This window comes from Caloenas nicobarica, chromosome 1 (genome assembly GCF_036013445.1).
Source record: "Caloenas nicobarica isolate bCalNic1 chromosome 1, bCalNic1.hap1, whole genome shotgun sequence".
Lineage (NCBI taxonomy): Eukaryota > Metazoa > Chordata > Aves > Columbiformes > Columbidae > Caloenas > Caloenas nicobarica.
In genome coordinates this window covers 116,117,157-116,141,400 of record NC_088245.1, presented here as the reverse complement: position 1 = coordinate 116,141,400, position 24,244 = coordinate 116,117,157, and the positions used below count along the sequence as shown (strand labels likewise).

General features: G+C 47.6%; 1 protein-coding gene across 1 annotated transcript; it reads right to left on the bottom strand.

The window, feature by feature from the left end:
* Positions 1-1,083: 1,083 nt before the first annotated feature.
* Positions 1,084-3,583, bottom strand: MID1IP1 (MID1 interacting protein 1). Its single transcript, XM_065644795.1, has 2 exons — positions 3,429-3,583; positions 1,084-2,990 (listed from the first exon to the last, which is right to left on the bottom strand). The coding sequence occupies exon 2, from the start codon at positions 2,848-2,850 to the stop codon at positions 2,356-2,358; it is 495 nt and encodes a 164-aa protein (XP_065500867.1). The 5' UTR covers positions 2,851-2,990; positions 3,429-3,583; the 3' UTR covers positions 1,084-2,355.
* Between the last annotated feature and the right edge of the window lie 20,661 nt (positions 3,584-24,244).

Here is a 24,244-nt window from a genome sequence, read left to right as displayed (position 1 = left end):
TGGGCTGCTGCCAGCCATGTGGCCAGGCCCTGCAGAGGAGCCATGTGCAGCTCAGCAATTGCGGATTAGTCACTCAGGCAAGGCAAGGCCTTGAGTCACAGTATCATCCGACCTCCTGTTACCCAAAGCTTTACTTGTAAGGAAACGCCACCTTGGCTGCCAAACGGCGCTACTTCTTAGCTGCTCCTTCACAGAAACTTTTCTCATCTTTCTTTAGGATGCAAAGGGAACGGATGCAATATTCATGGTGATACTGCACTAATGTAACACTATTTTTCTAATGTTGCCCATAGGTTAAATCAGCACCACATTGCCTCTTGTGCAACATTTAAACAGCATTGTCTAAATCCGTGCCAGGAGAAATTACCAGGAGTGCAGAAGGAACGCTGTTGAAACTGCGTGAGCTGCTTCTGTTTGAGGTTTTACCCAGCGCTGCCTAGCAGAGGTTGTAGCGTGGTTTTCAGCCATCTGAGCACTGGGCAGAAGGGAGCAGAACAGGTTCTCCCTCTCACCCTCACCTTCAGGAGAACAAAACTTCACTGTCCAGCACAAGGCATCGTATCTTTTGCATTGCATTAGTTAAGACTACAGCAAGACTGGCAAAGTAACATGTTAGGAAACCAGGGTAATCCCTCTCCTGATACCTGATTTTTTTTTCCTGGCATCTTCCCAAGGGGGGAGGGGAAGAGGAGTTAAAACCATTAAGAACAGACCAAGCATTGCCAAGTTAAAAAAATCATCTTGCCTTACAAAGTTCTTCTTTACCCTAGAAGGAAAAACCTTCTAAAATATGTATTTTTAAACATACACGTAGGATGATTGTTTTAATTATACAAACATCTGCCAACTGGCACGTCTGGAGTGCTCATGCTTTACTACAGTGTTCTAACAGTTCAGCTGAAAAACAAATTGCAAGGGAATACCTGAATTTAAGCAAAATAACCCTTAAAACTGAGAGAAAAAAAATCTTCTCCTATATAAAAAAAAGAGGAGGGCAAAACAAGCAAGCCTGAAATTTGATGGCAAGAATATAAAATTAAGTTTCAGTATGAGATGTCTACAAACTTGTCATCTCAGTGCCTGAGAACAAAACTTCATACATTATGGAAGGATGTACATATTTATTAAATGGTTATCCTCTGTGATATGCACACATTGTATTGTAATCAATAAGTACACTTTTAATATTAGAACACAATATAGACACCCAAATCCGAGGCACATTACTTCAGCAAACGAAAAAAAAAATGCAAAGAGAAAGAAATCAATACAATTTGGATAACAGAAAACCAATTAATTCCTGGTGTTCAAGAAGGATTACAGAGGAAAGAAGCTAATGTAGGAGACGCAGGAGGCAAGTATCCCAGACCTATTGAGAGGGAGAGAAAAGAGCTCCCCATGGCACATTAAGATACTTCCCGAAAAAAGCAAGAGTCATTCCTAGGCTTTGCTCCAACATCCATGAATCGCTGCCTGCCAAGTAACGATGACTTGATCTTCTCTGATTTTGTTAAAAGATGCACTGACCTTCACGGCAGCATTCGAACAGGGCAACTGGACTGGCCAGTTGGGAACAGTTTACCAAAACTCAGGCCATGTACGGTGCAGCTAATAGGGTCATTCATCCATTTTAGATATGCCGAGTTATCATCACTACCTAATTGCTCCCTTTGGGAAAAAAAAAAGCCAGAAAATACTCTTGCACATGCAGAGATTTGTGTGTCTAGTAAGGCAGCTCTGGAAATAACTTAGTAGAAGAATTCCAGATGGTAAAAATATCATTTAAGAAACACGAATCATACCAAAAAGTTTAAATCACTTTTAGTTAATACATCTGCATTTATTTTTGAATATACTCTACATCTGAGTAAAAAAAGTTTTAAATAAACTCCAGCACATGTACAACCGTAGGACTTGTCATCCATCCCATGACAGAGGGATGCTCCTTAGCCCACTGAGTTCTCTCCTGGGTAACAGAAGCAATTTTATGTGTTTCGTTACGTTCATCGGCTTGTATTGAGCCTCCTATCTGCCACCTATGCCACCACCTCGTACACATATGTGTCCTGCCTCCCCACCCGGGGAGGCACAGCAACCGCTCGCCCCAGACTGTACAATTACAAAAAAAAAAAAAAAAAGGAGGTGGGAAAAAATAATTAATAAACTAGTATTGATTAATTTACATCTCTCTCTGGCTTGCGCGTTGGTAGAAAAGCGGCTGCAGTCCTGGGAGCACGCAGGGGAGCCCCAGCCCCGGGGCGCTGCCATCCACCGCCGCCGCGGCAGCAGCACCGGGCGGGGACGCGCCGCTCCCGCCGGGCCGGGCTCCCCCTTCCCCCGCTCCCCCCTCGGCGCTCACTGCCCCCAGCTGCTGAAGCCGATCTCCTGCTTGTATCTGTTGGTGAGGACATTGGCCTTGCGGGTGAGCTTGGAAAGGACCGAGTGGAGTCCACTGAGGTGGTAATGGAACTGCTTCTCCAGGTCCTCTTCCCCCTCGCCCTCCTCGGCGGCACCGCCGCCCAGCTTGTCCTTCTTGCGGGCCGCCTCCTCGCCCGCCGGCGGCTGCACCACGCCCCACTCGATGTCGTTGCGGATGGACTTGAGCAGCATGTAATGGCTGTACATGTCCCTGCGAGAGAAGAAGGCGCCGGGGTTGCCGGGCGGCAGGGCGGCGTCCGGCTGCGGGCAGACGGTGCCCGCCGCGTCCAGCTCCTCCAGCAGCAGCGGCACGTCGCGCAGCAGGCTGGGCACCATCACCGTCTGGTCCATGTTGTTGACGGCGCCGATGAAGCGGTTCATGGCGTTGAAGAGGGAGTACTTCTGGCTGTACGAGTCGCAAATCTGCATCATGCCGGCGGCCGGGAAGGCGGGTTCAGCGAGGCGGCTCGGAATGCGGGGCTCCTCCGGCGACGACCTCCTCCTCCTCCTCGCTAACGGCACCGGGCGCCTTCCACCCCGGGCTGGGCTCGGCGGCTGCTCGCCAGAGAGTCCTGCAGGGAGGCGGCCGCAGATGCCGGGGTTAGGGGCTGCTCTCCCTTCTTCCTTCCCTCCCCCCAGCCCGCCTTCCTCTCCCGTCCCGTTCCCTCCCGCCGGCGCCCTCTCCTCCTCCCCCATCACCGCCTTTATCCTCAGCCCCATCTCCTTTTTTAGGCTTCCCCTCCCCATCCCTTTTCTTCGCCCTTCCGGCCCATCCCCCCCTCAGCGGCCACCCGGGGTACGCGGTGCAGCCGCCGAGGCTTGCTGCTGGCGCTCCCCTCCCTGCAAACGCCAAAAAAATCCTGCAGCTCCTCCCGGGAGCCACGCGTGCTGCGGGGCTGGGGGAGGGTGTCCGAGGGGAAGGCAGCCCCACACCACGCCGGTAGATTAAAATTCAAGCGGCCCCCAGCCGCGGCACCGAGCCGCCGGCGGAGGGGGGAAGATGCACCCACCGTGGTCCGGAGCCGCTCAGCGCCGCGCTCTCAGCCTGCCGCCGCCCGTGGCTGCGCTCCCATCCCCGGCGCCGTATTTATAGCGCGTATCTTAAAACAAGGTGTTCCCCAGTGCCACCCCCCGCGCCGGCACGCCAGATAAAGGCGGCGGCCGCGCCGGCTCCGCCTCTCGCCCCGCACGGGGAGGGGGGAGGGCACCGAGGCGGGGAGGGCGCCGGAACCGGCCGGGCCGGTGGCCCAGAGCGCCCCGCGGGCATCCTGTTGTCCGCGTGGGAGCCGGCGGCGCGGGGTTGGCGTTCGGGGTGCAAATGGCAGGGCTGGGTCCCCGGAGGAGCCGCGCTCCCACCCGCCCGTTCCCCTGAGAGAAGGGACCGGCGGCTGCAGAGCCACCCAGCCCTCCCGAGCGCCGGTAACGTCCTACCCGCCGCCCCGGGAGAGGGACGGCAGCCGGGGGGCACGGCGCCACGATCGAGACGTGCTTTCAACACGGCGCCCCACCTCACTCCCAGTGCTAGGGCAAGCAGCCCCGAGGCTGCCGGTGCCGGCGCCCCCTCCCCGTGCCCGGCCGGTACCCGCCGGGCGGGGGGAACGGGAGGCGCGGCTCCGCCGGGCCGGGTGGGGGAGTTTGATTGACAGGGCAGGCGGCGGGGACACGCGGGCCCCGCGTGCTGTCCGCATTCGCCCCGGCCGCCCATTGGCTGCCGGGCGCGCGGCGAGCGTGACGGCCGCGCCTCCCCCCGCCGCTCCGCGTGCACCAGCGGCAGTTAGAGCGGGCCGGCCGCGCGGGCGCGGCGCCAGGCTCGCGTCGCCGCCTCCCAGCTGCCCGCCGGGGAGCCGCGGCCCCCCGCTGCCCGCCCTCGCCTCGCATCGCCTGGCCGTGCCAGCCCGAGGGCGCGGGGTGGGGGGGGGAACGCGCGCGTTCCTCCCCAGGCGGCTCTTTGTGTGTGGGCCAGCGCTGCGCAGGGCAGCCTGGCAGCGGCCGCCGGGCGGCCAGCATCACCCCACAGCCTCACCTCCGGGCATAGCCAATCGGCGGGCCGTCCGGGGGCCTCGGCTGCGCGGCCGGCTGCCAATGAGCGAGCCTCGGCAGCAGCCAATGGGAAGCAACAGCCCCCTCCCACGCAGCCCCCTCCGCCGGCTCGCGCGGCCCTGGCAACAGGCGAGTTGGCTGGAGGAGCCGCCGTCTGTCACGTGGGGCAGGGCGGCTTTGGGAGGGGGGTGCTGCGCGTGGGAAGCAGGGGCGTGTTGAGCGCGTTGCCGTGGCAACGGATTAACCAACAGCCAGAGGCGGCGGCCCCGCCGCTGCCGCCCCTCGCCCCCCGCCGCGGCCTGAGGAGCTGCAGGGGGAGCGGCCGCGCAGGGCCGGCCCGGAGCTCGGCATCACCGACACGGGCCGGGCACATCCGAGAAGCGCGACGAACGGGCTGGCGCAACCGCCGCACCGCGCTCCGCTCCGCCGCCCTTCCCCAGCGCCTGCCCGCAGCGGCGGCTCGGCCGGGTGCGTGTGTGCTCCCCGGCGCCTCTCGGACCCCCGGCCGCTTCAGGTTTCTGCCCGGGCGCCAGCCCGAAGGGCGAGGCCGATTCCCGGGGCACCGGGTGACAAACCGACGGTGCCCAAGATGCACAGCCGGGTGCCTTTGGTGAGCAGCACGGGCGCTGCAAATATTTGTGGTTAAGGAGAAGCGAGAGATAAGGTCCGGTATGAAATTATGACCTGTTCGCAGATGATTCCCAACGAGGGAAAAAAAAAATAATCTCACCACACCAGAAACTTGGCTGCAACATACATTTGCCTCTTTATATAGACACAGTATGTCGTTAATACGCCATTAACGGTTTTGCTGTCTTTAATTGAAATACAATGTGTGCTGAACGTTCAATAAATTGGAAAAAGTAATCTTTAGGAACAAGAAGAATTGGTTTATTGTCCATCTTCCCTGGACAAATTAAAATTTAAAAAATACACTGCAAACTTCACCCGTGTTTAGTACATAACTGCCTGGGGAAAAACAAAAGTTGACAGAAATGACCCAGCTTGAACCTGTAAACGGGAAGTGTGCGGTCATAGCAAAAGCAGCAGATGAGGAAGCGCTGTGTATTCAATGAGATGATACTATACAAATTACGACCTGAGCATAAAATAATTTTCAACCCCACTTGCCTTCTTTGTTTCCCAAATGTATGGCCACATGGTCTGCTTCCACCTTTGAGTGTAAAGGTTACCTTGTTTTAGCCTAGTGCTAATACAGTGCGGTAGCCCTTGCAGGCATGTGTCTAACCTATTAAGCTGAGGTAGATCATACTCATGTCAAACTTCACAGCATAAGGAAATCGGCTTTTTTTTTTTTTTTTAACTTCCTTATGTTCTGATCGATTTTGATATGCAGTGTAAATGTCTCTGGTATGTATAATGTATATCATTAACACAAGCTTGAGTAGGTTTGATTGCTCTTTGGCTAGAACGAAATAAAGGAGCACATATTTCTAACTCCAGTGGCACGTAATTGCAATGGCCGTGCACACCAGAGAAGATGAAACAGCACTTTTCCCCCTCCCGTTAAGAAAATATGATCCCATTCACGGCACAAACTTTTATATGCAAGTAGCATTTGTTTAAACTCTTTCCTCTTCAGAACGATCCAATTATCATGGCCATGCAGTGCCTGGAAGTGGAATCAACTGGAAACCCCTTATCTCGTGTCCTGAGCAATGAGGAAGCTTGCACGTTCGCTTTCAGGCCATCCAAGAAGGTGTAAACACTTACCTTTGCCCAGCACGGGCTCCTGGGTAAGGAAACCAAATCAACCACATGCAACAGGATTCTTTATCCCACACCTCAACTGCATGGGGTGCTCCTGACGTACAAGCACAGCAGTGTGGGGGTGAAAACACCTTTCAGCTCGAATAGATTTTGTATGGTTCTTCCAGAAAGAACAAGTCACATCTAAATAACTATATTAGGTAGAACCCTTAAATTTTCCTAGAAGTGAATGAGAGTGGGTGGTGTTTCTGGATGAGGGCCTTCTTTCTGTGTTCGACTCCTGAAGAACAGAGATAAACTATCGCTATTTAGCTATTACTGTTATTGAGTTATTACTAGTATTAACTAGTTAACTTAGCTGTATGTCAGTATTTAGCCACAGTAGCACTAAGGTTAGTGCCACAAAGGCTAGTGATAGGAGCAATGCTGCTAGTGGCCTGTCTCCTCAGGCCACATTAGCAGCTGTTCACTGTTATTCAAGAAAAGACAGATGATTCTGTCAACTCACGTGGGTTTTCATACCATTTGCAAGGCCTATCTAAATTCTCTTTTCAGTTGCAACAGGATAACAAATTGTCTTTGTTAACAGTTTTCCTAGGACACATGCTGGCATGAAATAGGTGCCACCAGCACGTTGCAGACCAGCGATGGCTACACTTTGGTGGTTGGGAAGTTGTTCTGCTGCACAGTGGTTGCAAAGTAAGATGAGATCTTGTGTGGGCGAAAAGTGATAAATATGTGCAAATATTTAGTGTTGCATTCTGCACCCTGGGAACACCATGTGGGCCAGCCTTGTAAGAGTAACATCTCTTGGGAATTTCACTTCCTCTTGTAATTTGTTGTTGATGTGACATGGCAGATTAGAGTTCAGCCTTGGAAACTGCAAGTTGTTTCTTTCTATTCCTATTTGACACACATTTTTGCTCAAACTTGTGAACTGCTTCCGTCATTTTGGGTGGCAGTACAGATGCATGCATTTAACACCTCTCTCTTCTTCTTTCTCTTTCTGAAACGGAGTCCAGTTGTATCAAACTTTGAACTGAGGAAACCCATCATTTCTCATCCAGAAATGTATGTAAATTTAGCACCTTAATTGGTGCCTCTCCATGAGTTTCATATAATCAGCCCTTGTAGCCTAACGTGGTAATGAATAGGCTAAGTAGAAATCTAATATGTTAAAGGAATACAGACCAATTTGTCTGAGTCCTGCTGAGACCTATGGTATAACTTTCGCAAAGATTTCTTCATTTCTCTTCTGTATTTCGCTTAACCACCTTTTTCTCCTGTTTCTGTTGGTCCTCTTCAAGCAGAGTCATTCTCCAAACTGGACAGAAACCTCTCGAAAGGCGTTCAGAGGGGTCAGGATGAGGCCACTTGGAGAAGGGAGCGACGATGATAAATCCCCTTTCCCTCTGGCACACATGCAAATCTGAGCGAGACCTCACGCTGCCAGGAGCGGCACAACAAGGGCTCCGTGGTGTCGCGTCTCGGCACAGAGGAGCAGTGTTTTGTGTGCACGGTGGAAAGCATGGGAATCGGGCAGGAGCTCTGCTGGGAATGGGAGCTGGGCGGAGAGGCAGCTGTCGCAGGCAGCTCCTGTGAAGCCCCTCCGAGTCTCCTGGCTCTGCAGGTTGCCCTCGGATGTCTCCAGGCCCGCCAAGCCCTCACTTCCTCAGAAACATTCGTGGAAATCACTGCAAGTTCAGCTTCAATTTGTTCACCAGTCACTGTGTAATTTCCGGGTCTGGGGTCTCTCCCAAGTGGTGCCCAGCTGAGGACCAAACAGGCTAGTCACCCCCCCATAAAGGAACCGATGGCATAAATGCTGCTGCAGTGCTTGCGCAGCGTTTGTGTAGCATCCCTCTCCCCTGCCTTTTGCCAGCCCCATCAGTGTCCCCAGGAAGCTGGTGGGAGCAGGCGCTGTGGTGTGCAGCGCTCAGGACAACCGCGGCCCTTTTCAAATGGGCTTAGCGCTGCCATAATAAGCCTGATAAATAAAACATGGTTTGCAGACACAGATTTACTGGAGAGAGCCAAAGGGGCTGTAGCTCCCTCATTAGTACCTCCCAGTGCAGCATGTGTGCTCCTCATTATGTGGCACAGTGGCGGGTGTCTAGTCATCCACGATGAGGCTGCAGCCACTCCGAGGATGCGCCACAGATCCCAGGGAGGTTTTTTTTCCCCTGTGTTAATAATAGGAATTTACAAGGGGAAAAAAAAAAAAAAAGACCTTGAATATGAGGAGGATGAAGGCAGAAAGATTGCAATTGAGTCTGATTTTCTCTCCCTTGCGTCTCTATAAGTCAGCAGCAAATGCGGAGAAATCCATATAGCCATGCTAATATGGAACTGGTGTGAGTAGGATCAAGACCTCTGGACTGCACAAATTCTTATTTTGGGGAGCTTTGTTTCCCTTCAGTCTAAAATGCTGCTTCTAAACTTCTGGCCGAAGTATAAACTTCATCCTCTCCTTCCCTTTTTTCCTCTTCTGTTCAAGGGAAAAGAATCAATTTGGCCCATTTCAAGTCCCTCAAAGCTGAGGACTCAGGAATCTGGGTTAATCTGAACAGGGTTTGTGAGGTTTGATCCAGCTTTTCTTTCCGGCCATCATTTAAATCCCTTCTCCCTCCTGCATACAAGCTGCAACTGCATCATCGTAGTAACCCTGTGACCGAGAGGTATGAGAGTCTCCTCCGAGACTGTAATCTGGCTCTGAACAGCTCTCTGGCGGGTGCTCCTGAGTGGTGATACATCATGCAATTTTCTCCTTTAGAAGCTGGCGGTGTCATCTCCACTGTGATCCCTGCCCTGCCCGGGCAGTGCTGGGAAGCCAGAGCCCCAGGCTGGCCCACGGGCGGGTTCCCAGCGCAGCACTGCACAGCTGGGGCAGGTGGGGGTCATGAATGGTGTTAGTAAAATCTGCCCCTTCCTCTTTGCAGCCCTGCCTGTGCTCTGTCAGAAAGGATACCTGCTTAGCATGGCAGAAGACTTAATTGGCATAGCAAAATAATGCTCAATAAACTCGTGACTTTCTGTAACAGTCTTTAATATGCAGATAGCCAAACGAATGCCACCATGATATATTTTTATGGACAAATATTATATGTTAAGCCCTGATTTATGCATTTGAGCGTAATACCTGGGGCTCTGAGGAGAGCCTTTAATCTCTTGTCAGCGAGGCAGCACGCATGCTAAAACGCTGAGTAAATCTGCAAGGGAGCGGTGAACCGAGCGCAGCATATATCAGAGTTCTTCTGCCTGATAAAATTAAATACACAAGACCACCTTTCTGTGACATTATCGGTTTGATACACAGGGGCTGACATCAGGAACTACCCATCTGCGCTTCCTGCTCTGACCATAACCTGCAAGCATTCCTGGCTGCTTCTGCCATCCCTGCCCCAACGTGCAAGAAGGTGCCACCTCACACTCCCAGGAGAAGGTCCAGGGTGCGAGAAGGTCTCTGCCTGCAGCTTGGCCCCTCTCCCCCCATCACCCTGCAGCTGCTTGCCTTCAGGCTTGAGCTGGGTGCAGCTTAGGGGGTGCTGGCACCCTATTTCCCCTTCATCAGCACATGTGGTAAGGTGAACATCATCCCAGCACGAGGTTCTGCATTTAATAATCTCTCCAGCTCAACTGTTTTTATCTGAATCTCCCTTCTGAACTGATAAATCTAAATTGCACATTTTCTAAACCGCTTAGCTCAGGGGTAAATCTTGCAGGTATCCTCAAATGACTAGCTAGCGTCTTCTGCACCTGCCTAGCACCATCTACTGTAGCTTTTTCAAACTGTTTTCCTTTCTCTTCCCATCTGCAGGCTTAGTTTTCCTGCAGGAGCTGCCTTCATCCTGAGGAGTTTGTGGAAGAACAGGAGCTCTGGCCTGGGGCTGGCATGATGGTGAAACAAATAAAATACGTGTTTATGCTATAGATTATAGTTCCTTGTTTTAAACCAGCGACCTGATTTTCAGTGCCTAGCTTGCTGTTGATAAATTTTACACTCTTCTCAGTGCTCAGAAAGAGGGGAAGATGGAGCAGAACAAAGGTGGCCCGCCTTCACTGGAGCTTTCTGTGACAGCTGATGGAGCAAGAATTAGGGACACGGCAGGATGAGGGGCTGGAGCAGAGCTTTGTGTGCGGATGGGAGGGCCTGCATGGAAACAAATCTTCTGATTGCTGCCAGAAGAAGCTGAAGGAGAAACACCAGCTTGGATTTCTACCATCTGATGGGGAGATACGGAGTAGAACTTGAAGCAGCAGGATTTTCTTGGCGAAGTCCTACCTCTTCTTGTTACATTCAGTATTAAAAGGGGAGCTGCTCTGAAAGAATATTCTACTTTTCCCAGCTTGGCTGTTTAGATCTGACATGGAGGCATTATGTGTCCTTATTATGTGCACTCCGACTACAATGTGGTTTTGGCTGGAGGATTTGTATGGTTAAAGGTGACTATTACAACCAAAACCAGAACCAGAGCTTTCCGACTGCTATGACTATTATGGATGTGTATGATTAGTATTTAGTTGTTTTACAAAAAGCACCAAAAGCTGGAAGCCAAATTCAGAACAAAGTTGTGCTAAGGATTGCAAATGTTCTGGGTTTTTTTTTGATAAATCTGTTTATAGTAAGTACTTCTGTGGGAGATAGATTAACATAAAAATACTGCCAGTCTGTTCCAGGGTTGTAAAACACAAAACAAGGTACATCATACATATTTTTGTTATTGAAGCCCAAATTATCTGTTTGAAACTAACTCGTTTCAGTGGAAAGTAACATTTTTCCACAGTCCTTGTGAAAACTGGAAACGAGGTAGATTTGGCAGCTTAGCCTATGCAATTCTGTGGCAAATCTGCAAACTGAAAGACCGCAGGGTTTTGTCCTGGCTTTGTTTCTTGATGAAGTTCTGAAAATAACTAAATTAAATCCATGCTCTAGCCATATGTGTAATTCTGTTCTACTGGAATAGCTTATAGCTGTCAGTGAATTTCTCCGTACTCCCAACATTGTGTAAGGGATGAAACAAGAGCCTGAAGATTACTCTCTCCAGTAGTACTATGCATTTGCACACTTAAAATTGTTACAGCATTTTTTCATTTGCATGGTTGGAGAGAATCTGTTTTTGCAGTAAATTTGTATTTCAAAGGAGATTTCTGTGTCCATCATTACTGGTGGTTTACAAGATTTCTCTTTTCTTTCCCACCCACTTGGGGATGTGGGAGCAAATGAAATAAACCCGTCATAAAAATAATTTTGTCCAGGTGGAACATAAATCAGACAAAAAAATATTATTCTACATGGCAAATAAAAAGCATATGTTGTATTATTTAAAGTACATCCTCCATATTCACATACAAAATTAATGCTACAGTAGAAGGTAAAACTGATGGAGGCAGACAATGAAAATATTAGGAGTAAAACATGATGCCAGGAACAATTCAAGCAGAGCCACTTGCAGGGTCATGGTCATATTCCATTTCAAACGGGCATGGAAATACACTGTGGGTTATTCTTCTCCAGAGATGCACAGATAATAAGCACCTGCTCCCCATGTCTCCTCGTCACTTTTAACTGTTGATTTATTGGATGTTTCTGAAAGCTGTGGTCAGGCTTGTGAGGTATATACAACGTGGTGCCTGCAGGAAGAAATGGGAGTGGGCAGACAAGCTGCCAGACCCCCTGCCCCTACCACGGAGTGAAGGGCTGAGTGGGGTTCAGAACGAAAGCTGGATCCTCTTCAGCTTCCAAGTGAAAGGGCATGACTGAAAAGTAAATCAGAGTTTCCCTGTACTCATTATGCCTGGGTCATAGAATCACAGAGTAGTTTGGATTGGAAGGGACCTTCAAAGCTCATCTAGCCCAACTCCCCTGCCATGAGCAGGGACATCTTCAACTAGATTAGGTTGCTCAGAGCCCCGTCCAGCCTGGCCTGGAATGTGTCCAGGGATGGGGCATCTGCCACCTCTCTGGGCAACCTGTGCCAGTGTTTCGCCACCCTCATTGTAAAAAATTTCTTCCTCATGCAACACCTAGGAAAATTGGTAAAAAATCCTAAACTATGTTCCTGGCTTCAAACTAGAGTAAGTGGAGGGTTCAGAGGAGACACACACGGCATTCAGCAGTCCGAGGCACCAAAAGGGCTCTTCTCAATCACTAGGTATTTGACTTCCATATCATCAAAGAAATTACCAGAATATATATCCATATCTATAAAACATATTATTGCATGTGTTTTAAGGTCATTCTCAGAACAGAATTAGGAATCCAACCTTCTTACACGTGTTAGAAGGTACCTACCACATACTACTACTCCGTACTACATTGGAGACAGTACCACCAGCACATTTTTTATACTCATCCTAGTTCTCCTGGAGTCAGAGGGGGTTTCACTACATTCCTCCCCTAAACTGACAAATGGCCTCACTAAATGAGTGATGAACATAATCTTCAGATAACGTTGAAGCTGGGTCATGGCAAAGAGACTTTGAATTGATAAGAATTTTTTCCATGTAATTTAATTAAAAAAATAGTCACACAGAGAGCTTGTTTGGCATACGTTATGCTTTTTCACTATTCTCTGATATTTTATTCTCTGCAGCGAGAGTGGAGCTTTGCAGCTATGAGGTCTTGAGATGTACCAGTCATGGAGGTCTGTGAGATTTAAACGTCACTGCATGCCCATTTAGAAACAAAAGAAAGAAAATGCTGTTTAATTAAAAATGTGATTCTGGAAATGTAGCACTATTGAGAATCGTTCTGAACTATGCATTCTACATACGTGGCTAAGAAAAAGGTCCATTGTAGCAACTGGAGTAATGCATGATTCAGTTCCTCTATGATGGTAAGCAGTTTATTAACCTAGAACTACAAAATCATTCAAAATTACGTTTGATGATGCTGAATGTCTGACACAAATCCGGTGTAAGGAAACTGAGAGGGCAGCTGCACAGCCTCCACTGAGCCCTGCCGTGTCTTTAAACAGCAGCAGGAGAGGTGCACCAGGAGCTGGGATGGGAAAGATAAAAGAGCAGTGCGGGAGCAAGAAACTCTTGCATTTTTAGCCCTGGCTCTGACTCCTGCCATGGTCCTGAGCGGGTCACCTTGGGCCAGAGATTCAGGCATTAGGCAGCAGCAGTGAAGGCCAGGCTTTAAACAGAGCTCCCTGTGCTCATTCCTGAGCCCCTTACACACCCAAAAGAGCACAAAGGTGTTTAAAAATTAGGTCCTGATGGTGCATGCTGGGGTCTTTTGAAATAGGAACCTTAAGGTCTAATCTTGCAAGTTGACGATGGAGTTGTGAGCCCACCCCACTTACAGCTCTCCTCTACCTCTCAGGCGAGGCAAGGACTGTTCCATTTATTCTCAACGGCAAGGGAACACAACCTTGGCCACTGCATTTGCTTGAAGGACCTGTTAGGGACTTCTTGCAGAGCCATAGGACCTATCTCCTTGGTTGGACTCGGCATGTGCCTGTAACAAGGAGCAGCACGGCTGCATTGGTGCAGAGCTTTGTGTGAGCTGCTGTGCTCGCAGGGCTTGGCTGCTTTTGGGATGCGAGCCCGTGTCTCTGCGTGGCACTGCACTACACTGCGCAGGTGTGCTGGCTTGGATGGGACTCCATCACGGACCTCTGCACCATGTTCCATCCCGTGCTGTCCATGTGCCCATTTTTGACTCCATGTGGATCTTTTCCTTTGACAGACCAAATGTGTTTCCCACCCTGAGCTGCACACATGCGTCATGTCTGCTCTACCATGTAACTGGAAAAGATATTTGGGGCACGGGTCTGGCAGAAAGCACTGCCAAAAGTACAAAGTAACTATACCTCCCCAAATGAGGGAAGATAACGTTTACTCTCTGATGTCTTTCAGCCCAGGTAATTTCCACCTTTCCAGTAATTTCAGTTGGTATAAATAACGCTGCAGATGTTCTCCAGCAGAAGCGTTATGTTTTAGCTGACAGCATCCCTTTAAGTGCTAAGACACTGTTGTGCCGAGTTTTTTGCTGTAGCCAAACAGGACTAGATTGAAATCAATAGCCCCATTTCACCTGTCACTTACTTAAGCTTGATTGGAACCTGTGTTTGTAAAGCTGAAAGGCTTTTCTAGTCCATCATTATTGTGCCTCCCACGGCCAGCACATCTGTGAGAATTCCACATTCCCACATTTTAAAAAGAAATATGATGGACAATGAGAATAAATGTTTGTTTTGTTTTAATGTGTTTAACTCAACACTTTCTCTGTTATTAAGGCTGGGCTAAAATGAGACTGCTTGGAAAGGAAACACATTTGCTCAGAGTAGAGACTTGCATAACTCATGCAGAGTTATTGGTCTTACCCACAATATTAGTGATAAAAATTGATTATCCATTCCCACTTGCTTCATGATCCGTAGCTATTTTTTGCATTCATATTGTAAGTTGCTTTATACAGAGTGAGACAGTGTTATTTAAATAGCCAAGGATGAGCACAATACATCTGACGTGCTAAAAGCCCACACCAGCAGAAAGCAGGACTTTTTCACATTAGTCCCATCCTGTCCTAAAGGTAGACATTATCTGGACTCGACCACTGTTGTGAACTTTTTCAACTCTGAAGAGAAAACATGCAGTGTGCACTGCTCACTCAGGCTTCCTGCTGCCTTTTTATCCCCAGGTGCAAAGTTTTATGGAAATTGATATGGCCCCGTCCTTTGATGAACGGTTATGCTGAGCTTCCTAGGGGAAGGTCATTTTGGAACTCTCTGACCAGCACCTCATCAAAGACAAGGGAGAGGGGGAAGGGCTGAATATTGGAAGAATAGAGAGAAAAATTAAAGCAGGGGGAACACAGCTGAAAGCTTCTGCAAGGCTTTCTGAGGGAAAGCTCTGTTTTGGAAGTCACGCTTCAGCAATATGGGCTCACCTGCTCCCAAGGATGGGGACTACACATAAGACATCTCCAAGGGGGTCACGTCGTGACCATTAACATCAGAGCCTTATACACACACTCTTGCAGCTGTAGTGGAGAGGAGCAGCGTTATTGCCATCAGCTCTCCAAGTTCCCAACCATTAAAAGGACAGATCAGTTTGGATATTGCCCTCAGATGAAACTGTAGAAGTTGCAATCACCAACTTAAACTGATTCCAACAGTTACATATGGCATGGGAACAGAGGTTATCCCTAAACTGGGATGACCTATAGTGTTGTGATTATGAGGAGTTTATTGACATGATCATAACTCTAAGTTCCTTACAAAAAAATAGGAAGGTAACTTATCAGCCTGCCCAGAGATCACTGTTTTGACTTTGACCTAGAAGATTTTGATCATTTGATCCAAAACCAGATCCTGGAGATTCCACCTTTTCCTCTATAACTCCTTTTAACATAAACAGGTATTATCTGCCCATGAGGAAGAGAACAGACTCCTAATATTATAAAAATGCCTTGCAGCTTAACTGCACAGGTGGTAGCTTCCATCACAATGTACAGCAGCCCAGGCATAGACTGATATAAAATATAAAGGAGAGGGGTCTCCCTGTGAGACTATCAAATGTAAATTTTTTATTCAATAGGGAGACAAGTTTTTCCACCCATTTGCTGGGTAATCTCTTCTGGAGTGAGGGCTGCTTGTCTTGCAGGGGATCTAGAGCTCTTGAAGGCAACTGCAGAGCAAACAACTAATGTCAGCAACAGCAATAAGAAAAATAACCACCTATACATCTATACCGGCCTTTGTGGTCTGCTCCCGAGGGCATTTAGGAGCCGCATCGGATCTTTGAGGGGCGATCTCTGCGGTTGCAGGTTCCCCCCGTGGCTTGGAGGCGCTGGGGGCCAGGCTGGAGGGCCAGGGGTGCACAGCCCCCACTCCGCGGGGTGCCCACGGGCGGGCAGCACCCACGGCCACCGGCTTTCGGGGGGGCCAGGGGGGCCGGGAGCAGCAGCCCGGGCCGGGCTACCAAAACTGACGCTGTTTTGCCATCTAGCGCCGCGGGTCCAGATTGCAAGAGCCCATCGCCTGCTCCTGCACGGACAAGCTCTCGGAGAAAACCAGTTTTACGGTGCAGCTAGAATTACAGGAACTTCAGCGCTTTTTTTTTTTTACATTAATTTGCATCAATATTTTATGTGCCGTAATGGCTGGATAACCGTGGCTGAAAGAGGTGGTATTTTGTGTTGTCGATAGCAATGAGAAGGGGATAAATTGCTGGTGGCTGCACAAGCTATCTGTGACTCGCTGGGAAACCCTTCCCTTGCCGATTAGCCATTGCTTAAAAGTAGATATTCAGTGTCCTTCGGATCTCCTGATTTAGGACTGAAACTGTGACGGAGCCGAAGCTATTAGCCGAGCGCCGCTGCTCCGCTTGTTTGGCAAATGAGGCTCCTTCGGGTTGTGAGGGATGTGATTTACACGGGGAGGCTTGGGAGCAGAGCCAGGTGAATCGCTTTCAGTGCCAGTGAGTAATGAATCTGATAGATTTTGCGGACCCTCCCCCTCCTCTGGTAATCATCCGTAAGCAGGTCACGATTTTCTCACGTTTATTCGTTCATTCTAAATTATTTGGTGAATAATTTCGGCAAACAGAGGGCACCCTGGAAGGATGTGTGAGCAGTTTATTGGGGGAGCCCTGGAGTCTAAGGGATTTTAGCTGGTTGACTGGAAGCACAGGAGCACTGTACTAAGCCTTTCAGTCAAGACACACAGGGGTTACTCACGTGTGTGAATTTATGATTTACTTTTTGAAATCATTCTCTCCTGTTTATTTAGAGTGTGCTGTGTCTACAAACTTTGGGGCTGTGACATTTTTAAGACTATAACTAGATATGAAAAAATGCCTGCGATGCAGTCCGACCTAACTTCCTATAAAATACAAATTAATATTTGCTGAACCTTTTAGTTTTAGGTTTAATTTCAGCAAATTCTAGTTGTCTCCAAAATGGAGAGCACAGAAATAAGTAAGTTTGACTGCCCCACAATCACTTCCCAGCATGCCGGACTAAAAAGTCTTATGCTTCATGAACTGAAGTTAACAGAGGGGAAAAGGGGCAGATTTGGGCTTGAAATACTATTAGAGAAAAAAAAGTCTCTTCGTGGGTGACTAATTTCCAGAGGAGCTTTAGAAATAATTTCTGGATTTGTTATGTTAAGCTTCCTTCTGCAGTTGGATCCACACATGCGTCTTCACAGGTGCAAGAACTTCTTATATGGGGGAGCTGGCATTGCTTGGGTAAAGGACACGAATATAAACCATATGCCAAGCAAGTTAAAATGTAGATGATGACAGGGCAAAGCAAAAAGAAACTGAGTTGAGCTGAGAACTGAGACATGGTCAGAAAGAATGAAGACAGTGATAATAAACTGAGGAGCTGTACTCGGATCACCCCTACCACTGCACAGGAAAACAGGGCAAGAGCCGAACCGCCATCACAAGGAAAACTTGCTATCTTTCAGGTAGAGCCATACCACACCCTGTGGGCTTGGTGAGCTATAAATAATGGCAAGGTTTAATTTTACATGCTAGCACAGGCCGTATTGTCATCTACAATTCAAATCTTTACTTAAGAGGTTATTGGGTTTGCTATCAAGAGAGTATAACAAAGAAGTGTTTGAAGACGAGATCCAGTGAGACCTGGTTTTCTACAGATTCGTGGTTTAAGGCTGAGCACCTAAGAGGACTTTGTACTGTGTAATAGCAGTTACACTCACGCTGTGCCCTTTCGCTCAGCAGGGAATGTTAATAGGGTCTTTTCCATCCACCTTCCTGCTTTCATGCAACCCTCAGGAAATTTCTATCTTGGACATCTTTGACCCTCTGCCACATTTGCTTAAATTGGCTGGCGAGTTTAAAAACTGTTGAGGTTACCTGGACTGAAAATCAAGTGATGGATTGAATTTGTCTTGCTTCTTTAGCAAACTCAAAGTTAATCAACACGGAGTTGGAGGGACAAAGCCTTCAGCCTTCAAAATGAGATTGAATCACGGCAGAAAGGATGACCTTTTTGAAACCAGGCAAGCATTTTCATCATTATCAACAATAATGACTAATAAAGTAATAACAATATCAGCTGACCTTTTATGTAACAGCTTACATCTCAAAGAGCTTTTCAAGCGTTTTTTTTTTCCCTGCTTTTAGAGTAATTTTTTCAAACTGCATTGCATTTTTGCAGTATTGCTGAAGTCCAGTCCTTCCTTGGATAGGACAAAAGCAATCACATCAATTGCAACACACTGCACATCAGTGAGGGAAAGGAAATTTTAGACAAAGACATGCAGATAGATTCTTGTTCACACATAAAATGCCGGACTTAAATGGTTAGATGTCTTATTCAGTGTTTTCTTGGCTAGACTAGGCAAACTGTGAGCATTATTGTAGATAAGACACCCCAAAGCCAATCTCCCGTCAATATAAGGAGCTGTGTTTGGATCAGAGTTGTGCTGTGAATGCATAAGCACAGCAGAGCTGATTTTATGAGATGTGCAGTGATGTGCGATCGCACAGATCCTAAAAGATACAGAGCATGCACCAGATGACGCCTCAGACCCAAACTTGTAAAGGCCCCTCTTCCATAGATTCAAGTGCCAAAATGTGTTCAAAGGCAGAGAAGTGACTATCAAAAAGCCTTTGAAAATATTGCTGCTGAGCTGCAATTCAGTTTAACTTTTGGGGCAGAATGGATTATATTTGTTTGTATTCTTATAGAAATACAAGCTATTGAATCTCTGCGTGCATGAGGGTATGTATACAAAGAGACAGAAAGAAAACATTACTGCCTGCTTTATATGTTACTCCTTACAAATTCTAAAGTTTTTGGTAGTTATATGTTGAGAGGAGGCTGAGCTCTTGTTACTCATCTGCCACCAGCACACACAGACATGAGTGCTTCCTCTGCAGTTTAGCAAACAAACAGAAAGGGTACTGCAACACTTACTAATTAGTTTCTCTTTACAGTATTTCATTAAGATAATATTATTATTGTTGTTGTTATTGTTACTATTTTTCTCCCAGTGAGTGTGCACAGAGGATGACTTAATAATTTGGCCAGACACAGCATGATTGGGAAAGAAAAGGGTTTCTAAGCACTTCATTTTGCCCCATCGCATTCCCTCCAGCAATAAGAATTAAATCCTGTGGTTTCCATGCAGAACCTTGCGTGGGAGACAGGCAGCAAATAATTAAGCATTCCTTTCTGACAGCCCAGCTTAGGCCTTGTCTGCAAACATGCAGATAATGCCACTGCAGAAACGAGGCGTTAGTGGCTGCATTACCTTACTCGTGTGCCAGCAAGTGTAGAAGGGGCTGCAGTCAGCACTTGCTCGTGGACCCGATCTGTGTCAGGGGGCCAATGCCAAGCACAACTAAAACCTGACAGATGGGCATAAACAGCATAAACGGGGCTTGTATGGGGTCAACACCTGGATGAACTCTACAAACATAAGGGTGAGAAAGGAGTGGCACATAGAATCATAGAATAATTGTGGTTGGAAGAGACTCTCAGGATCATTGAGTTCAACTGTAACCTAACTCTGGCACTAAACCATGTGCCTAAGAACCTCATCTACGTGTCTTTTAAACCCCTCCAGGGATGGTGACTCTATCACTTCCCTGGGCAGCCTGTTCCAATGCCTGACAGCCCTTTCTGCGAAGAATTTTTTCCTAATATCCAGTCTGAACCTTCCCTGGCACAACTTGAGGCCATTTCCTCTTGTCCTGTCACTTGCTACTCGGGAGAAGAGACCAACACCCTCCATGCTACAACCTCCTTTCAGGCAGTTGCAGACAGCGATCAGGTCTCCCCTCAGCCTCCTTTTCTCCAAGCTGAACAGCCCCAGATCCCTCAGCTGCTCCTCATCAGACTTGTGCTCCAGGCCCCTCACCAGCCTCGTCACCCTCCTCTGAACTCTCTCCAGCACCTCAATGTCTTTCTTCAGCTTTCCCTGAGTTCATATGAGAGCAAGTTAATAACATGATCCATGTCCATCTCCCTGAGTTAGACGCAAGAACAAACAGGAGATGCTGGAGCAACCTCAGATACAGTAAGCCCACACCAGCTGCTGGTGTTATACGAGCTGTGATGTGCTGAGGATGCAGCTGATGGAGCAATGTGCATGGGATCCTGACTAGCCAGCTCTCTATCCAAATATTGCCCTCTGATAAAGGAAAACTTGGGTGGCTTCTTTAAAGGTCCTTAGAGCTGCAGAAGCTCCATTATTTTTTGGAAGGGCGTAGGATAAAATTATGGATGTGGCTGGAGGGGGAAGTGAGATGACAGAAGGATAAACTAGACCGAGGTTTCCCTCCATAGTTTGTGGATGCAAGAGCCACAGAGAGCTGAAGTGTAGGACTTCAGGGAGACAAAGACAGATAAGGAAAGGGCTGAAACACTTTTCTATGTCAGTAACACTGTGTCAGGAATGCTCTTCCTTTTTTTTTTTTTTTTCTTTCCCAAAATAACAATATGTGGAGTTGTATGAGGAATGTTTGATAGCAATTACTAATTGTGTATAAAGCTACTTCTGGATGCTCTATAAATGAGCTTTTCAAGCAACTTACAGGGGTGAGAGGTCAATATGCATTGAATTTCAATGGGATTTGTGCATCTGTTGTTTCACAGTCTTGAAGAAAATTCTAAAACTGTTGGTTTTCATAGCAGCAATACTTAACTGCTTTCTTTATACTATAGTAAAAACATCAAAGTCCTTTAACTACAAATCAATACAGTGGACAAAAATTATCATTTGAAAATTGTAAGCTACTGTATTAATTTAAAGAAAACAATCTTGCTAATCCCTATTCAAATAAATCCAGCAACTACTTTAAGAGACATATAATGATCTAATGTACTCAGCCAGTTCTGTGTCTCCTTGAATAACTCAAGGGGAGAAAACAAAACAAAAGAGAACAAAACAAACCCCCAGCCAATTGCCAGATGGGGATACGGCACAACTTAATAAATGAAAGTAAGATGTGAAACAGGCGGAGGCCCTTTCAGAAGTCATATTTTGGTAGTTAGAAAGGACAGTAGAAGTCAGTCTGTGATAAAATCCTAGCTACCATACCCAGAGCAGATTGGACCTAAAAGAGCTGTGGGTATCCAGGAGTCACAGCCTGTACAGTCTGTGAATAGTTTAGTCAACTCCACAGCTCTCCTGTGCTTGCAAGATGAGTAATTTACTTGGGAGCATTTCTAGGGAACGGGGGCGTGAGCGTTGCTGGAGGACACGGGATGCCATGGGGATCAGCAGGGATTTAACACCACTGACCTGAGCCCCTCAGCCAGCTGCCTGGGGGTGAAGAGCCCCCACTTGGCTGCCCACCAGGGTAGGCACAGAGGTTCTTCTTACTGTCCATCCCAGGACTTCAGGCTGTTTTCTCTCCTTTTCAAAGTCAGGGAGCGGAGTCACTGCAAAGTGCTTTCCCACACTCCCCCTCAGATGCTTTCCTTTTCAGGATCGTGGCAAATACCGCGTCCACAATTTTAATGAATACTTCCTAAATGACTGAATGTTCATGTTGGGAATATGTAGGGGGATTGATTACACTATCCTTTACTTCAAGAGTTTGTTGCTGGTGACAGTATTTCCTCTTTGGCCACATTTCTTTCCCAGGTCTCCCCTTTTTGCTGGAGATACAGTGTAGTAGGGTTTATCATGTTCGCATGGGAGGCTTCTGCTTTCTCCAGATCATTTACCTGTATCTCATCAAGCTGAACACACTGACAATTACTGGGTGGCATGCTGGCTGCTGTTTTGAATTGACATTATTCTTCTTCCAGACTTGCAACCTACTTCCAAAGGCACTCACCTGCCAGGGTGCTGCTCCCTGCCTTTTCCTTTTCTGTGGCAATATAGTAGTTTCTACTAGGATGCTACAGAGTGAGGGGTTGACCATCAAAAATCTGCACAGTGACCCACATGGCCTGTCAGGTCTTTCCAACCTGGTTCCCTGTCCTTATGGTGCCTCTCGCGAAGCTCACTGCAGGGTACAGCTACTCAAGCCTGGATTTCTGGGGTGACACACCACCTCTCCTCTCTTTAGCTCTCCCTGTGGACATCTTGCTCTCTTTCATTGACTTCGTCTCAGTTCAGCAGCTTTCCAAAAGCCTCACCAAGCATGTTAAGTCCGTGCTGCATATCACCTAATGTCACACTGTTCGATGGATTATTGTTTAAGAGTAAAAATATGGCCATCCTAATGCAACAGACACTTGTGAAGGTGGGAACCAGAGACCATGGAACATTTTACAGTCATGCCATAGCTTGGTGAAGTCTTATTATTTATTTACAGCTGTGTTTTGGCCTGTGGCACAAGCCTGATTGTAGTGGTTGAAGGGGAAGGAGGAGGAAATACTGAAAGGCGATGCTGGTAAATGCTTCAGATCCTTGTTCTCACCCTTTCTCTATGTCCACTGCTCTAGCTGTCATACTTATTCTGTACCTGAGCAAAGCAGTTTCTTTAGTAAGTGGTTTGAGTTGCATCGCTGGGTGGGAACACATTGACCTACTTCAGCCTTCTTTGCAGCTTCTAAACTTCCCTGTTTACCCCTTTTATTCTCAGCTTGTTCAATGTTGCTTATAATCGGCAGGCTTTGCTGGGTTGTGCTGGTTTTTGTGGTTGGGTTCTCCAGACATAATTAAGCTGTCTGGTGCTTATAATTGACATCTGGTGCTGCTGAGGTTTGGGTTGTATCTTCTTGGCTGCCTCAGTGTCCTCCTTGATTTGGGATTCTGATCACTGCCTGCCCCGGCATGGCACATTGTCAATGGGTGCTTTCATTCCTGCAAGTCTCTCTTGCGCCTACAATAACGTTGTGAAGTGTTTCTGGCTCCCAGAGCACTCCGGAAGGTTATTTCAAGACTCAGTCTCAGCTGTGGTGCCTGTTGTGCATGCTGGAGCCTCCAGCAGGACTGCATCAAGCTGTAGCAATTTATAAGGATCTCCGTCCCTTCGTAGGAGGGCCATGAGCTCTCCAGGGCTGATGTCTTCACCTTCACACCTAGCCGGAGCTCTGGTTTGGAGCGTCCCTTGATCCTTCGGCAGCTGATAAATCCTGCCAAAATAGCTGATTTGTGGAAGAATTCGGTCTCTTCCTGCTGTCTGTGATCTCGCCTAAGGGTCAAAGCAAGACCTGATACCTGCCCCTCTTCCTCTCCTCCGCTGTTGTGAAGCCTTCTCTTGTTTCATGTGCTACAAGCTATGCTTTCTGCAGTCTTCTGCAATGCTTCTTTTAATCCCTTGATTTCAGGTTTCTGAAACATTGCAGGTGGTAACAAGAACAGCGCTCATCTTTTCCGTGACATACCTTTATGTCCCTGGGTGACAACCCTGTGCCTTTCATAAGGATACAGGTAGTCCTCTTGTTCTTGGGAAGGCTTTTTGCTAGTTCTTGTTGCAGCTTTTGGTGACGTGCACCCTCCTGGTCTCGGGCCTAACAGCTCAGGTACATGCAATCTCATGACCTACTGCTTTTCTTTGTCAAGTTCATTGACTTCAGTGGATTTAGTGACAGGTAACTCATCTAGAGATTTCCCTCACTGGAAAGCTTGACATTGCAAGTTTTAATCTTCATATTAAATTTCCTGAGTTTTCTGGTCCCATGCTTGCTGGGGTGGCCATGGTTGGCTATGACCATCACTATTCATTTTTACTAGTGAGATCCCTAAAATTTGCAGATTGTCTTCTCACTGCCTATGAACTTGCCCTTATCTTTCCTGTAAACTCCCTTCACCTTCCAGCTTTTTTCACTCTGAGCTTTTTGTGATTGGTTTTAGTTGGAAGCTCTTCAAAGTATGCATCCAATCTATCTTGTCATCACTCCTTGTAGAAGACATTTCCCGCTTTCCCTTGAATTTTATGTGCACTTTTCCTTTGTCTGCTTTACTCTGGCATTTCCAGCCACAGGCTTTTTAAGACTTTCTAGACATCACATCACAGTTGCGTTTGTTCATTTCTGTTGTAGGCGTGTCGCTTTGCCCAGTGTGATCTTTGTGCCCATGCAGAGGCTGCCATGTAGGTTTGTTTTCTGTAGCCCAATAAAGAGACATCCTGTACACCCATAAGGTCCTGAATGAAGATGTGTTGA

Bases quoted from the DNA above. Each gene is read 5' to 3' on its own strand.
- MID1IP1 (XM_065644795.1), bottom strand. From the start codon at position 2,850: ATGATGCAGATTTGCGACTCGTACAGCCAGAAGTACTCCCTCTTCAAC.